Source organism: Clavelina lepadiformis, chromosome 3 (genome assembly GCF_947623445.1).
Source record: "Clavelina lepadiformis chromosome 3, kaClaLepa1.1, whole genome shotgun sequence".
NCBI lineage: Eukaryota > Metazoa > Chordata > Ascidiacea > Aplousobranchia > Clavelinidae > Clavelina > Clavelina lepadiformis.
The window spans coordinates 7,875,963-7,890,497 of record NC_135242.1 but is presented as its reverse complement, the minus strand read 5'-3'; the positions used below and the strand labels follow the sequence as shown (position 1 = coordinate 7,890,497).

Here is a 14,535-nt window from a genome sequence, read left to right as displayed (position 1 = left end):
CGCTCGCTCAATTGCCATGCAGAACTACGTCACACATGACCTAGTTCTGCTACTCGGTCATTCGTTTTCGCTGTTCAAAACAGTTTTGGTGTATTATGTTTCATAATCTATTTCAGTCAGATCGACAGTTTTAGCTCGGTCCAGATTTATAATCGGCGGTTTCATATTTCGAACGTTTTGCTTGCATATCTATTAGTTTTAGATACCGCAGTTTACTTAGATTGCAAAACCTAAACAAGCAAGATTGGATAGTTTTTTTTTTCTTCAAGATGTCAAGATTTGCAGCCCTCAGAAACATCAATTAGGCCTACACTAGCGGCTCTTAACCGCTGGGAAATAATTAATCTATACATCTTTTGTACACAAAAATCATACTCAAGAAAGAAATGTTGATATAATGAACAAATATTATACGCTACAACTTACTGTTTAATGCGCGTTTTGCAGTGTAACCACTGCCCAATCGCTTCAGAGTTCAGACAGCCTAAAAGATGTGGCCAACTTACATTTCAATTGATGTCAAGAAAATTAGAGTATTATAAGTGTATTAGAGTATTATAACTTATTACTAAGTTGCGTGGAATTTGCATTTGTAGTACGTATCAGGAATGTAATGATTTGATTACAACAAATTCGTTAAATTGAAGTGTATGGTTGGTTACATTCAGTAATGTTTACTTAAGTTCTAACCAAAACACTATTAAAAACCAAAGGGAGGAAATTTGGGTTTGGTAGTTCGCGTAAATGGGAAAACAGATGAAAAAGCTTAAGAACCGCTGGCCTACACCTATTGTTAGTGCTTATAATCCCGGTCATCAACAAACGTACGAAATACGGAGAACAAACGATCTTGGGTGTGTGGCGGCAAGCGTCACGCTTTGGACATTTTCCCTTAAGTTCCCGTTTTCCCTAATTTACATTCCTTTGTTGATTACACTGGTCAACAAAATTTTTGTTGCATTTCTACCAACACTTGTTCTTACCTAATTTGGGGGCGCTGAATCCGAATCTGACCTTAGTTTTTTTCTGCAAGGTCTAGATTTTTTGCAAATTGCGATTTTTTATTTTTTATTTACTCAATTCAAATTTTCTGAAAATTACATGATTTGTCAAATGACGTTCTTGCTTATAGTCGAATAACCAACCTCAAAACAAAAATAGGTTCCCAGAAATTATTGTGTTACCACTAGCATTTGTATTTACAGACAATTAGGCACCAAATGTTTGAAAAAATGTAACAAAGAACATTTTTGCTGGTAAAATACATGTAATAAGCGATTTTTTTTTTGCAAAATGACATTAAAAAGAATGATGGCAATCCAATAACTTCTGAGTTTGTACGTTTTTTGAGTTTGCTGCTTTAATTTTATCATTTGATAAAGCAGGGAAAGTGTAAAGAAGATGATGAAAGGAAAGGACTCGTTGTCAGGATTTAGAACTTTAACAAACTGTGTTATGAGACCTAGTTTGATGTGCAAGGGCGGAAAAACAATTTTGTCTCTGCTTACGATTGGGTTGTGTGTTACATTAGGCATGCCAACTTGAAATGTTTCACGTAAGGGCCGTTCCTTCTGTGTCCAATGTTTTTCACGTGCTCTGCTGTCCCACATGCATAGATAACATAGAAATTTAGTGTATCCTTTTTGCTGACCTAGGAGAAAACTAACCATTTTGAGGTTAACACAAATGATCCAGTTGTGCTCATGTTATCTGAGCAAATCCATAACAATTCTGATGTCATCATGCCGTTTCTTTAAGACAGTGGAGTGACCAACTGGAACAGCTTCATAAACATTTCCATTGTGTAAAAGGACACACTTGATGCTGCGCTTGGAACTGTCCAAAAACAATCGCCATTGTTCTGTATCATACGAGGAGATACCCAGTTGTTCGAGAAGACCATGTATATCGTTACAATATACCAGCATATTTTCCTCTGAAAAATAGGGAAGAAAGAGTTCTTCTCTTTTTCGAAAAAAGGAAACCTTTACAGATTAATCTAGAACCTGCTTTTCCTTGAGTCTGGAGACTTAGAGCTGAGCCTCTTGCTTGGAAAAATCTAAATCACGTACTAAGTCATTCAGTTCTGATTGATTAAACTGCTGAACAGCTACTCTGGTTTCACCAGAAGAGTGTTCAGATTCTGTATCTGTTCTTTTATACTCCATTTCCATAACCTCTTCCCTTTCCGATTCAGTTTCCTCATCTTCAGAAAATGTAAAACCACTAAAGACTGGAGGAGGGAATCTATCAGAGTGCGGAACAGGTCATATAGCTGATGGTATACTTGGATAAGAAAGCATTAGTCGGCTCTTCCTGCCAACACCTTTCATATTTACCATGCAAAAGTAGCAGTCAGTCGTGTGATCTTGGGGTTCATCACGCCACACCATTGGAATGCAAAAAGGCAGACTCTTCCGCTTTTCTTTTGTTCAGTCTCTGAGCATTTGTTCGCAATTATGGCACACAATATGTGGAGACCATTTCTTATCTTGATCGCCAAGATGGATGCCAAAGTAAGCTCTGTAGGCAGGCTTCACGAACGATGTTATATTTCATCTTTGACGAAAAAAGCGTGTACACAACACTGATATAACAAAATGAATCAGGTTTATTTTTGCATTTACGAGTGTAAAATAGAGCTTACAACCTATCCTACAGCATCTGTCCGCAATACCTCACTATAATCAAACTGCTTAGCTTCTTCAAACGCCCTTAAACAGCAATAGGCTACAACTTAAAAGAGCTGAAAGCTTCTATCTGAAACACTGGTACTGTACCATACAGACAGCGCACACTAAATATGAGCCAGAAACGAAAAAATTTGAATTTTCGATTGCATAAAAACTAGAGCATGCATAAAGAAACTGATTGCAGATTTGAAATCAGCATCCCAAGATTGTGTAGAATCAGTTAAAAAATCTCATGCAACAAAAAATAAAAAAAAATTTGTTGACCAGTGTTATTTTTCTTTGTACACCCTTGCGTTTTCAACTTTGTTCAGTACCTCATCTTGAATTACTTTTATCAGTTTGCAATAAAGTTTTATCAGTTTCTATTCGTTGGCCAACATCCTTTTGTGAAGAAGCAACTTACTGTAGTTGTGCTTCCAGAGAAGAACACGCAACTTTGGTAGGAGTCAGATGAAGCCTCATCATCTGTGTACTGAAAACCTGATCGGCCACAGCTTTATCTTTGAACACCATTCGTTTTCTGTTTCCAAAGGTAGTGACCCAAACCAAATATTGTTACTTGCTAAAAGTCAAAGTATTTGTCCCACCCAAAAAAAAAACATTTTCGGCTGGCTATGCCACTACCCACCCACTTTGAAAATGGTTCCGCCATCCCTGCTCATCAGCAACAAGCATCATTACGCCGTGTTGCGACTGAAATGTAACAACCCAAACGTGCCGAAAAAATTGCTGGCCGATGTAAGTTCTTGCCCCAGGATCACAACTTTAGCCCTGTTGGTAACTGAACTTGCTTGATAATATGTAGCTTAGGCTTAAATGCAGTTCAATTTCATTCATTCATTTTATTTTTGGCCTTAAATGTGGTGGACAAAAGTAGTGCTGAAGCTGTGACGCAGGTGGTCGCAAACATTTAAGCGATACCGATGATATTTATCAAAAATAAGTCAGACAGGTGTGGCAAAAACGCGCATTACGCTAGGATAAAGTACAAGAATAAAATTTGGCCACGGCCACTACACTCAAATTACAAAAAAACATAATTTAAATACTTTAAAATAAAACCAAACTTAGCTGATAGTTTGTCAGACATATAAGCGTTGTGTCACTGGTAAGATGGGACCGACCTGTGTGTCTGGATGGAAGAAGAAAACATACATCGACAGTGTCGTAAGTACCAGAAACAGATCTGATGCCCGATTGTATCTTGGGGCGAGTGATCTTGAAAATCCTTTTCCCGGAGTTGACTTTTGTTTGCAAGGGCGTGAAGAATGTCGTGCACTATGTTGTGAAAACGAATGAAGCTGTGGCGAACGACGGATTTCAATGTTATGAGGTATACGATCCTGAAAGCATAGAGTACAAACTGAGAAGTAATTTGGAAAACAATTTGAAATTTATTTTGGCATAGCCTACGGCCGCAGAAGAGAGAGAGAGAGAGAGAAAGAGAGAGATATAGCCACATCATGACTTCGAGATGATCTGACTCCAGTAACAGTTACGTGCTCTTCTCGACCGGCATTGCAAGTAAACTGACCTTGCCTGCAATATGAGAAATGTTTGTAAAACTGGTATTGAAGCAAAGTAAACCTAACTAAACAAAATAAACTGGATGAAACTCTGCACAGACACACGCGCTTATATAAAAAAACCTATAAACTAATTTACGCAATTAGCGGTACGTATCAAAATGTGTATAATGCAGAGTTTTTAATGGGAAATGCCCAAACTGGCACGACTGTGTGGCTTTAACCGCCATGAAACCAACTAAAACAGCTCACCTCAACGTTCCCATAAAGAGCTGTGATTAATAATAATTCAAGATAACACGCTTACTATGGTGAATTAGGAGAGTTACATCTCGATACTATGTTACAATACCACAGGAAATTAAAAAGATGATGTAAATGCCCAGAGAAGGTAGAACGTCCAGGGTTAATCAAGGTAATAATCTTCTGTTTGTGATGGAGTAGCTTGTGGTAGATTGCCAATACCACTTCTTTATCAAGTTCACTGCAAGTGTCTTGCTGTTCCTACTAGAGTTAGAAAAATAAACAGGAACTGAGACAGTATCCATTCGAAATGAGAATTGTAGGTGGTTTTGATTTGCCCTGCTATTGTATTGATAAATTGTATTGTAAAACCAATAAATAATTTGTATATGTAAAAAAAATAGCTAAACATGGAAATCTTGTTTTGTTAAGACTCGTAAACTTATTGTGAAATTTAATCTTTTTCAAAGAAGAACGTAGCATATTCCAAAATTTCACGCCAAACATTTTTATAGATTGTTGTGTGGTTTTTTGTTTGCATTATGGTAAGAAAAGACTGTTACTGCCTCTAGTACCAATTGAAGGCTTGAATGCCTCTAATACCAATTACCTTTAAATATGTTATAAAATATAAGGGGTAGAAGATTATTCAACTGTTTGTGCATAAACAAATTTATATCCAGAGACATTAAGTTATTGATTGTCCTCATGTTAAAATAAACAGGATAGTGAAATAGGTTTGAAGAGATAGGCTTGCTCAAAATCATTTTGTTGAATCTATCGCATACCTCTTTTGTAAAAGATTCATTAAAATAATTTGCTCATGACGCCAGACAAAAATGCAGTAACGTAAATGTGATTTAATCAGACTAGGGTACAAAATAATTACACTCTTGCGATTTAAGTATCGCTTGATTTTCATCACTGCACCTGTATTTCTTTTGGTTTTCTACAGCACGGTAGTCATGGGACATTTCCAAGAAAGGTTATCGCTTAAATTTATTCCAAGAAATTTCACTGAGGCAACACGTTCTAATTATTTTTTATTTACAGTTTAAGGCATGGGATTGGATTGTTTGGGCGTGGTTGAAAAATCATACATTTTGACTTTTTTGTATTTAAACTTTAGAGTTACCTGTAATTTGTAGGCAATAGCCTAAGTCAATTATTTACTTCCGACATTTCAGAATTTACAATTTTAGTTAATTCGTTCGTCAAAGCATTTGCATGTACGTAGACGCTATTAGATGTTTTTATACTAATTATACCTGTTTTTATAAACTAGCATAGTAATGGATATTACATGGCATTTCCAAAAGTAAGTTTACCAGGAGATTTCGTGAAGCCAAAAAGCAGTAGCGCAGGCAAGAAATTTGTAAAGGCAGGTTCAGTCTGCAACGTTATTTCTGAAAAAGTTCATCAATTTTCTGAAGGGTACTGCTGCAGAAGCCGCTTTAATAAATTCATCAGTCTTTTAAATGTAATACTTCTGGGACAGAATTTTCCCATTTAAAAACATTACCAAACCGCCGATTAATAAATTCAGACAACACTTTATTAATCCACTTCCAATTTAATGTGGATCGTGTTTGTAAACGAACAAAAGTTTAATCTGACGTAACTAAGTGCTTTCTAACGTACGATAATCAGTTTGATATCATTAATAAGTATTGCATCCATCAATTCAATTGTTGCAATATAGATTACAAGACAATTTATTCTAGAATAAAAAGATAAAAATCAGCAAGCACAAAATACTGGACATTTTTTTACCGTGACGAATTTTTATTATTGTGACGTCGCAGAGCCCAAAGGGTTTTGTGCTCAGTGGTGGGATTGAAATATTTTAACATCCGGTTCTCTCACTAGCAGCATGCCCTATTGTCCCGGGGCCAATATAACATAGGCCTATAGCCTACATACGCTTGTTAACAACCGGTTCGAGGAGGTTACTAAAATTCCAAGAACCAGTTGGCACGAACCGGCTGATTGTAACCCCGAAAAGACCTTCTTGCCTACGCTACTCCCAATTAATGAGCGCCGACCTAAATCACAAACTTTGGCCACTCTGAGTACGAAGCTCGAAATAGGGAATCACCCTAATTACTGTCGTCATCACTCAACAGTCATAACCGATCCAATCAAAACCTTTCAAGTGATACTCACTGTATTGGAAAAATATAAATTTAAATTTTTTTTGACGCCAAATTTTTAAACAAACAAACAAACAAAATAAAACAAATGTGTAGTAATCTATTAGCATAATTTACTTGGTACCATTGACATAAAGGTATGATACAGTAGTACCTTATTCGCATGCGTATATCAGGTGTACTGGCGAGTGACCGCGACGGGTAAGCGTTAGCATTGCCTGGAGCGAAATAGAATTGTTTCGATTCAATGATGGTACTATCAGCGTGTTAACTTGGTACGTGGCAGGAAATGAGTTATTTTCTTCCCGTCAAATGCGGTGCGTGTAAGATTATCGTCCTTTAGGTTAACTCTGAAGTCAGTAAACATAAAAGACGATAATCCTATACGTGAATATTGAATCCTATACTGCAGTACTGTGAATAAAATGATTAATTTACTTTCCCTTTTTTGCTAGAAAACTCTAGGCCCTCAACAGTTATGTATGAAGAACAGATAAAGACATACCAGCCAGGCCAATAAGCAAAAACTATTGCAGAATGAAGTATGGTATCTGCCAAGGTACCTAAGGCCTTGCTTTATATTTATTCTATAAATATGAAAATCTTTCATAAGGAATATACCACTTTGAAGACCAGGGCAGGAATATCTAGCCAAAATACATAAAAGATTAAAACTTGTAGGCTTTTGCTGGAATAGCTTAGAACTAAGAGTCTATATAAGCTGGGCTTATTGATTTAACTCAAATATTGGGCATTTGGCCATATTCCAACGACCTATGACAACATTCGGTGTATAGGCTAGTTTCTATTGTTACTCTATAGCCAATTGTAACCTTAGTTTTCTGTAAATTTTGCTTGTCATAAAGTAGTGGGATCTAAAAAGAAATTGCGCTTGTAAGTAACCAGGTGAAAGTTACATAGTTCTAGCTTACTGTTCTAAATTTGTCAGTTGGAAAGCCTATGCCCTATAGTGTCGTACTTCAATTGGGAAAGTTCAGCGTACTTCCATGCTACCTCAGCAAAGCTGAAACAAGCCACAGCCCACAGCAAAGTAGAAAAAACTTTGGTAGCCTGCATTTTTAATCCAATTTATTATTAAATCATGAAGTTCACCTATTAAACGGGTGCAGGGCTAAGTGTGTAGTCTAAGTATTGTTCGTAAACCAAGATAATTTAAGTATGACTATACACACAAGAGTAGTATCCACTATCCAGCAGACCAGCATTTGGGTTAGTGTGGGTAATGTATTAGAATAAGATCAATGAAAATGGTATATCAATTTTGTAAATACTCTTATTGTAGGTTGGAATTTTCTGGTATTTACCTTTAAAGGGTTATCCAAGAAACCCTTTTAAGAATCCATCCAACTGCTTGTAAACGCCCTTGACTTTAATATTTTACTTTCAACAGCTTAAGTTTAGTATAAGGTTGTCATGTGACGTAGTTGCCTAGTTTGTAAAATGACTAACAAAATTAATAGCTTAAGCTATGTATAGATACAATAAAAAGATGCTAATCTTATTCAAATACCTAACATAAGAAACAGCGTCACACAGATTTCTATTTTTATTGGGGTAGATGTGGTTAAATTAAATATTAATATTGTGTAAATCTTGTATGATTTTTTCTAAACTGTTATATGCTTTTGCAGTTAAGACAACACTTTGGTTTTAAACATGAAGTACAGCATACACATATTTTCTTTGATTCTTTGTCTTTTTCAAAGTGGATCTCTTGAGGCACCTCCAAACAGAAGATATCTTTTGTATGACTGCAATCCAGGGGAAGGTTTTAACCTTCGAAGAGATGTCTATTTGAGAATAGCAAACTTGCTGCAATCTATCAGGTCTGATAAAAAATGCAAAAATGATGACTGGGTTCTTGTCTTGCCGCCATGGGGAAGAATAGGTTATCACTGGAAAGAGAGGGGTATGGAGCAGAGTCGAATCAAATGGTCAACATTTTTTGATGTGGAAAGCTTAAACAAGTATATTCCAGTTATGGAATATGAGGACTATATAGAAGAAGTTGGCGAACCAATGATTGAAGAAGTATGGTACTTGCAAGGTTATGCTGAAGGCTGGACATCTGGTGAATGGGTAGAAAAAATCCATGAGCGTCCATGCATTGATACACTGGCATATGAAAGTGGTAGAGATGGAAAGTTTCGTGGATGGTTTTGGGGATATGAAGAAACTTATGCCAAGAAATTTAAATGTGTTTCAGTCCAGGGTATGGCAAAGATACTTGTGGGACCTCTCTGTGGCGGAAACACAACAGCAAAGTCCGTGATGCTAGATAGAGGAGAGAGTGTATTGCATGATATGTTTGGTGGAATTAACTATTGGAAATGCCGCAGAAGCATGGTTTTCTCTGAAGCTTTGCGAAAGGAAGCAGATAAGTTTCGAATGGAAAACTTGGACTCCAATGATGAGAAGGATAAAACAGTGATGCCAAGGGACTGGAGGGATCATAAGTGCACCGAAGATGCTCTAGGAGGGCCATACATCGCGTTACATTATCGTCGGAAAGATTTCCTTCACGTTAGAAAAGAAGGAGTGCCATCCATTCTGAGGGTTGCTGAACAACTAAATCAATTGATGAAGAAATACAAAGTAAAGAAAGTGTTTGTGGCTTCAGATGGTACCAAGGAAGAAATGGAAGAGCTCAAGTCCCTTGTGCCAGGTATGGTCATGTACACACCAACGAAAGAAAAGCTCAAAGCATTGAAGATGGGCGGTGTTGCCATCATAGATCAGATCATTTGTTCACATGCAAAGTATTTTATTGGCTCTAAAGAATCAACATTTTCGTTTCGCATTCAAGAAGAACGTGAAATAATGTGCTTCCAGAAAGACACAACTTTTAACAGATTTTGTGGAGATGCCGAAACGAGTGATTGTGAGCAACCAACTCGGTGGAAAATTGTTTGGAAAAGTGATAGTGAGATATGGGATTAACGATTGCAGAAAGCTTGAAAATGTAGAATACATGATTTTGCTGCTCTGAGTTAGCTATGAGATTGCTTTTTTAATATTTTTTGAAATTTGTATTGCAGTGACAGGTAGTTAAATACCAAGTTAGTCTTTGTGTAGATTGTTGAAATCACTTGTTTTAATTTGAGGTGCCTTATTATTCTTGCACAACACAGTATGTTTTCTTATTTCACATAATACTATTATTTTTGGAAATGACAAATTTACGCCAACAACGTTCATGATGCTGTTTCCCTGTGAGCATACCTCACGTGTTGATCAGCCCACCCCTCCAATGTCTGTTAATAAATTACTCAGAATGTTATTGGATGTTTTCTTTTATTTCTAGAAGAATTTAAGCACATCAACAAAAATAGGACTTTAATAAAATTTAGGATATATTAACGATACGTTGATATCTTCTTGCACCAAACTCAAAATGCAACACATATATATATGAGTTAAAACAAACAAATAACATTTGTACGGAATTCAAAACAGTGAGAGCACCACCTCATTTTCGAAATTCACTTTTGTAAAACATTAAAAAGCTGACAGAAGATTTATTATATTAATAACATGGTAAATCAAGTTAAACACATTGGACAAACTATTTATTGTACATCTTTCGGTAGTAAAACTAGTTTGATCAACTAATAAACACCTCTCCTAACATGCTCACCAATGTGAAGTTGACATGTTAATGATATTTCAGGAAACTATCACAAAGCAATTACTATTTATAACCTTAGAATTACATAGCTTAAGTTTTTCAGCAAATACCACTTCCATAAAATTCTTCAGTGTTGCCCCATACCTAAACTAAAATAACTAGAGCCAAATTTTTTCGACTTCTTAAGATTCCTGCAGTTGACGTTATGTTATGTGAAGATAGTACAATAGATGTTACAAATTTTATACAGTATTGTGATATATATACTCAAAAATAATATTTATACCAGGAAACATTATGAAATATAATTTTACTGGAACAATAAGAGTAACACACAAAAAATGAAGAATATCACAGCACAGTTGGTTGCAAAGCAATTCTTCAGCAAAAAAGTGTCAGCTTAGCTGTATTTAGCTTGATATGATGGCCACCTGCAGATAGGACAACAATGACGATCTCCATGCAACCAAGAAAGTATGCATTCGTGATGAAAAACATGATGACAGGGAAGGCCACAAACTAAAGACTGTTGAGTGTAATTTTCCAAGCAAATTGAACAGCAAGATTCTTCACGCATACCTGAGGGTGGTCCAGGTGTCTGCTTGACTTTTGGGCTGCGACCACGAAAGCATGATTTAAGTGAGCGCAAAATTCCTCTCCTGAGCCTAAGTGAACTCTGACGCGTGGTTTCCATAAAACAAGGTCTTCCTCTTGGTACGGGGCTGCAAGATCTTGGCCAAAGTCGACTTGGTGATGGTGAAGCTCTTCTTCCAGTGCAGATTGCATGCTCGTCACCTTCCGAGTCATCAGAGTTAAGAATACATTTTCCAGAATATCCCCAAACAGGTAAGTCTTCTATGTAGTCGCAAGGGACAAGAGGTTGCAGCCACAAACCTGGAGTTGCAAGACGTTCTACCCAGCGTTGGGAAATATCATTGTCACTTGGAGAATGGTTATTGTTCAGCAAGAGAATATCAGCAAGCGTTTCAGCTTCAGGCTCATTGTCGACAATCCCTAATTTGCGCATTACAAAAAGAGCAAGAGTATAGAAAAGTACAAAACCTGCAGCAACTAAATATGGGGCCTGAAGCAATTTGATTAGATCGGTTCGCAATATCCCGGCATAATCAGTGGTTACCATTGCACGAATATTTGCCAGCAAGTAATTGGTAAAAGGACTGAATGATTTCACATTGTAACTAGATAGGAACAACCAGACACATAGCACAACAGCATTATATGTAACAAATGACTTCACAAAAGCTACAAGTCTTGTCAAGAGATTACTATTACCAGTAAAAAAGCTTAGTGTGGCCAGAAGATTGCAAATATAAATGCTCCAGGTAAAGAGCAGGTTAATATCAAAGTTTAGAAATCTTACAAACAAGTGCAAATCGTTAAAATGCATTAAATTTCCTTTCAACTTGCTGTCCCCATATACTGATAGTCCTTCTGAAGTAATCACATACATAAAACTTTCCGGCAGTGAATCATGATTTGTAAAGGTCTGTAAATCTTTCATGTCATTTGTCGTTATCATCTTGCCAAAACGAACGCTATCTTTAAATTTTATTTTGAGCACTGCAAAATTCACTGGAACTTGGGACAAGCGAGACACATAAACTATTTGGACAGGGTAGGATCTTTTTGTGTGTGTACTTAGCCAGCTCCTTTTAAGCGACAGCAAATTGGGCACTTCTTCTACAGTACTTTGCAGTGCATTAGAAATCCAATGAAAAACATGATTACAGCTGAAATACAAAAAGAACAGAAGTTTGCTACCCATATGGCTAGAAAGGTAAGATTAAGAACAGTGTATTATTGACTCACTCAGCTGGCTTTGTTATATAATATTTTTGATGAATCCCTTTGCTATCTTTCTGATAATGATAGCTTAACAACAGCTGCGGTGAAAAGAATGACCTGCTATGACAAATTCTGTTGTCCTGCGATAAGGCAATAAATCATGATGAAGAAGAACGTAATTGCAAGACTGTTCATACTAGTGCTTATCAACTGGATGTGTATTACAAAATTTCAATAAACTGTAACTTTACATAGTTATTCAAATAATTTTAAGTGCAGGGGTGACTTCTCAAAAGACTGTAAGGGTGAAGTTGTTATGTGATCTCATCCTGTAAATGCCATGTAATTGACAAATTAGTGCTGGCTAAGAGTTTTTCAGCGTACTAATTTTAAGCAAGTACCAAAGGACGTACTTTTGCGAATGGTAAAAAGGTTAATAAATACTGACGTAAACTTAAACACATCTTAGGTGATATTATGTATTAGTGCCAACAGTTATGTAAAAATAATGTTCCTTATATCATAAATTGAAGTAATCACAATTGAATTAAAATAACAAATGGTTATAATATTTCTACAAAACATTCACTGAGTCCCAGGAAACCCCGCATGAAAACAAAATGCTGGTAACAACAAACAGTACAACGTGTCAATGCGAAAACAGACAATACCTTGCATGTGATCTTGCCAGTATGGATTCCTGCAGCAAAAGCTCGTTTTTTCAACTTTTTCCATTCTGAGTCTTGCATTATAGGTTCACTACTTTCAGCTACAATCTTAATGCAAATTTCAGAACAAATATTCACATATCATATTGTTTTACTGTAACTAGGTACGAACTGTACATAAGCACAGGTTAAAAACAAGCACTAAAAACAAATATTAAAGGTCAATTATTAATTCACCTGGACAAGCCAAACATCTTCCGACTTGTCAATAGCTTCATCAAAGTCCTCAGCATTGGTAAAATACACAGTTTTGGTTGACGAATCAGAATCCATGTCTTTTGCAGCGCTCACTTCTTCCTGCAATTTAAAAAAAATAATTTTACCAGAAAAAAATAATAATGGCAAACTTTAATATTAAAAAAATGTTACATTGCTGACAATTCCAGTAGCTTGCACCAATTCTCTAAGATCTTTCTTTTCTATGGCATGGTGGTAGGTAATTCCTCTAGCATGTAATATCCATCTTAATTCTTGCAAAGTTAAGGCAAGTGGATCAACTAATGTGGCCACCCCAGCAGCTTCTGAGCTATAAAACAAAAACAATGAGAGGATAAAGTTTTTTTCTTTATAAAGAAAGCTTTGACACCAATTATTTTTGTTGAGAATTTCTTTTTTGCAAAAAGAGCTAGTTGATTTTATGCAACAAGGCTTTCCTCATTATCTACAGTATACATACATAAAGCCTTACCAAAAATTAAATTACAACTTCATGTTAGGGCTAGACTAGCTCAGGTTTCCCAAACTTTTTGGGCCACAGACCCCTATTTGTGAATCTGTTACTTCTTGGAACCTGTTATGTCGGGCCAAATTTTTTTGTGCAACCAGGATGGAAGGATAACGCAAAACAAAAATAAATAATGCTGAATTATGTTTATTAAGAAAACTAACAACATCAATAGGACGGATGGGGTTGCTTATAGGATTGCAATAGCTTATGAAATCATTTTGATTATGAATCACTAGGGCTAATTAAATTATCTATGTCCAGTTGACTTTTATTCATACTGTCATTGACCCATAGTGATCCATGGACCCTAGTTAGGGAAACCCTGGGCTAGCCTACTCACCATGCAATGTAATCCACTATTCGATATACTGCAAGAAGGGCAACCAAGTAGACAAGCAAAAGAATAAATTTCAGAAATATCATTGCTTTTTGCAGTTAGAAAGCCCTGCTAGGCAAAATATATCATCAGATTACAATTAAGCCAATAGATACGACACAGACTAGGCAAACAAACTGCTCAGCCTTTAGGGAAGACCAATTTTCTGGTGCTGTTGATTGCAGTAATGAAATTTTACTAATCATGAACTTTTTCGCCATTTAAGAGACTTATCCCTGCAAAGGCTGCGATCAAACGAAAACTGTGTAATTTAAATAATTTCTGACTGCAAAGTACGGTAGTTTTTGACAAAAAATTGTACGTGCAAAGACGCAAATTTTGGGATGCTGGTGTGCACTGAAGCCCGAATTCTTTTTGACTATGATTTGGTGTTCAAACAATCAGTGCTTCTTCACACCGTTTATCTAAAGTTTAAACGCAAAACTAAACAGTTCTTTACAATCGATGTCTGTAGCAACAATCAATCATTACCCTACAGTTACACGCAAGCACTTCCCAACTCAAAGATTTAACTCCAAAGACAAACTCGCTTGGTGGGCTAAAACTGTACTGTTATTTGTTATTGGTCGACGTAATCCTTTTAAGGTTGACACCAGGTGACGCTGAAGGCCAA

The 14,535-nt window shown here is 36.3% G+C and overlaps 2 protein-coding genes across 2 annotated transcripts; one reads left to right on the top strand and one right to left on the bottom strand.

The window, feature by feature from the left end:
* The first annotated feature begins 8,246 nt into the window (after positions 1-8,246).
* Positions 8,247-9,916, top strand: LOC143448698 (GDP-fucose protein O-fucosyltransferase 2-like). The gene has a single exon (XM_076948545.1). The coding sequence runs from the start codon at positions 8,293-8,295 to the stop codon at positions 9,574-9,576; it is 1,284 nt and encodes a 427-aa protein (XP_076804660.1). The 5' UTR covers positions 8,247-8,292; the 3' UTR covers positions 9,577-9,916.
* LOC143448696 (E3 ubiquitin-protein ligase RNF103-like) lies at positions 9,914-14,467 on the bottom strand. The gene is made up of 6 exons (XM_076948543.1): positions 13,866-14,467; positions 13,168-13,324; positions 12,976-13,095; positions 12,742-12,846; positions 12,095-12,210; positions 9,914-12,015 (listed from the first exon to the last, which is right to left on the bottom strand). Exons 1-6 carry the CDS (start codon positions 13,946-13,948, stop codon positions 10,665-10,667), a joined length of 1,932 nt encoding a protein of 643 aa, XP_076804658.1. The 5' UTR covers positions 13,949-14,467; the 3' UTR covers positions 9,914-10,664.
* Positions 14,468-14,535: the final 68 nt, after the last annotated feature.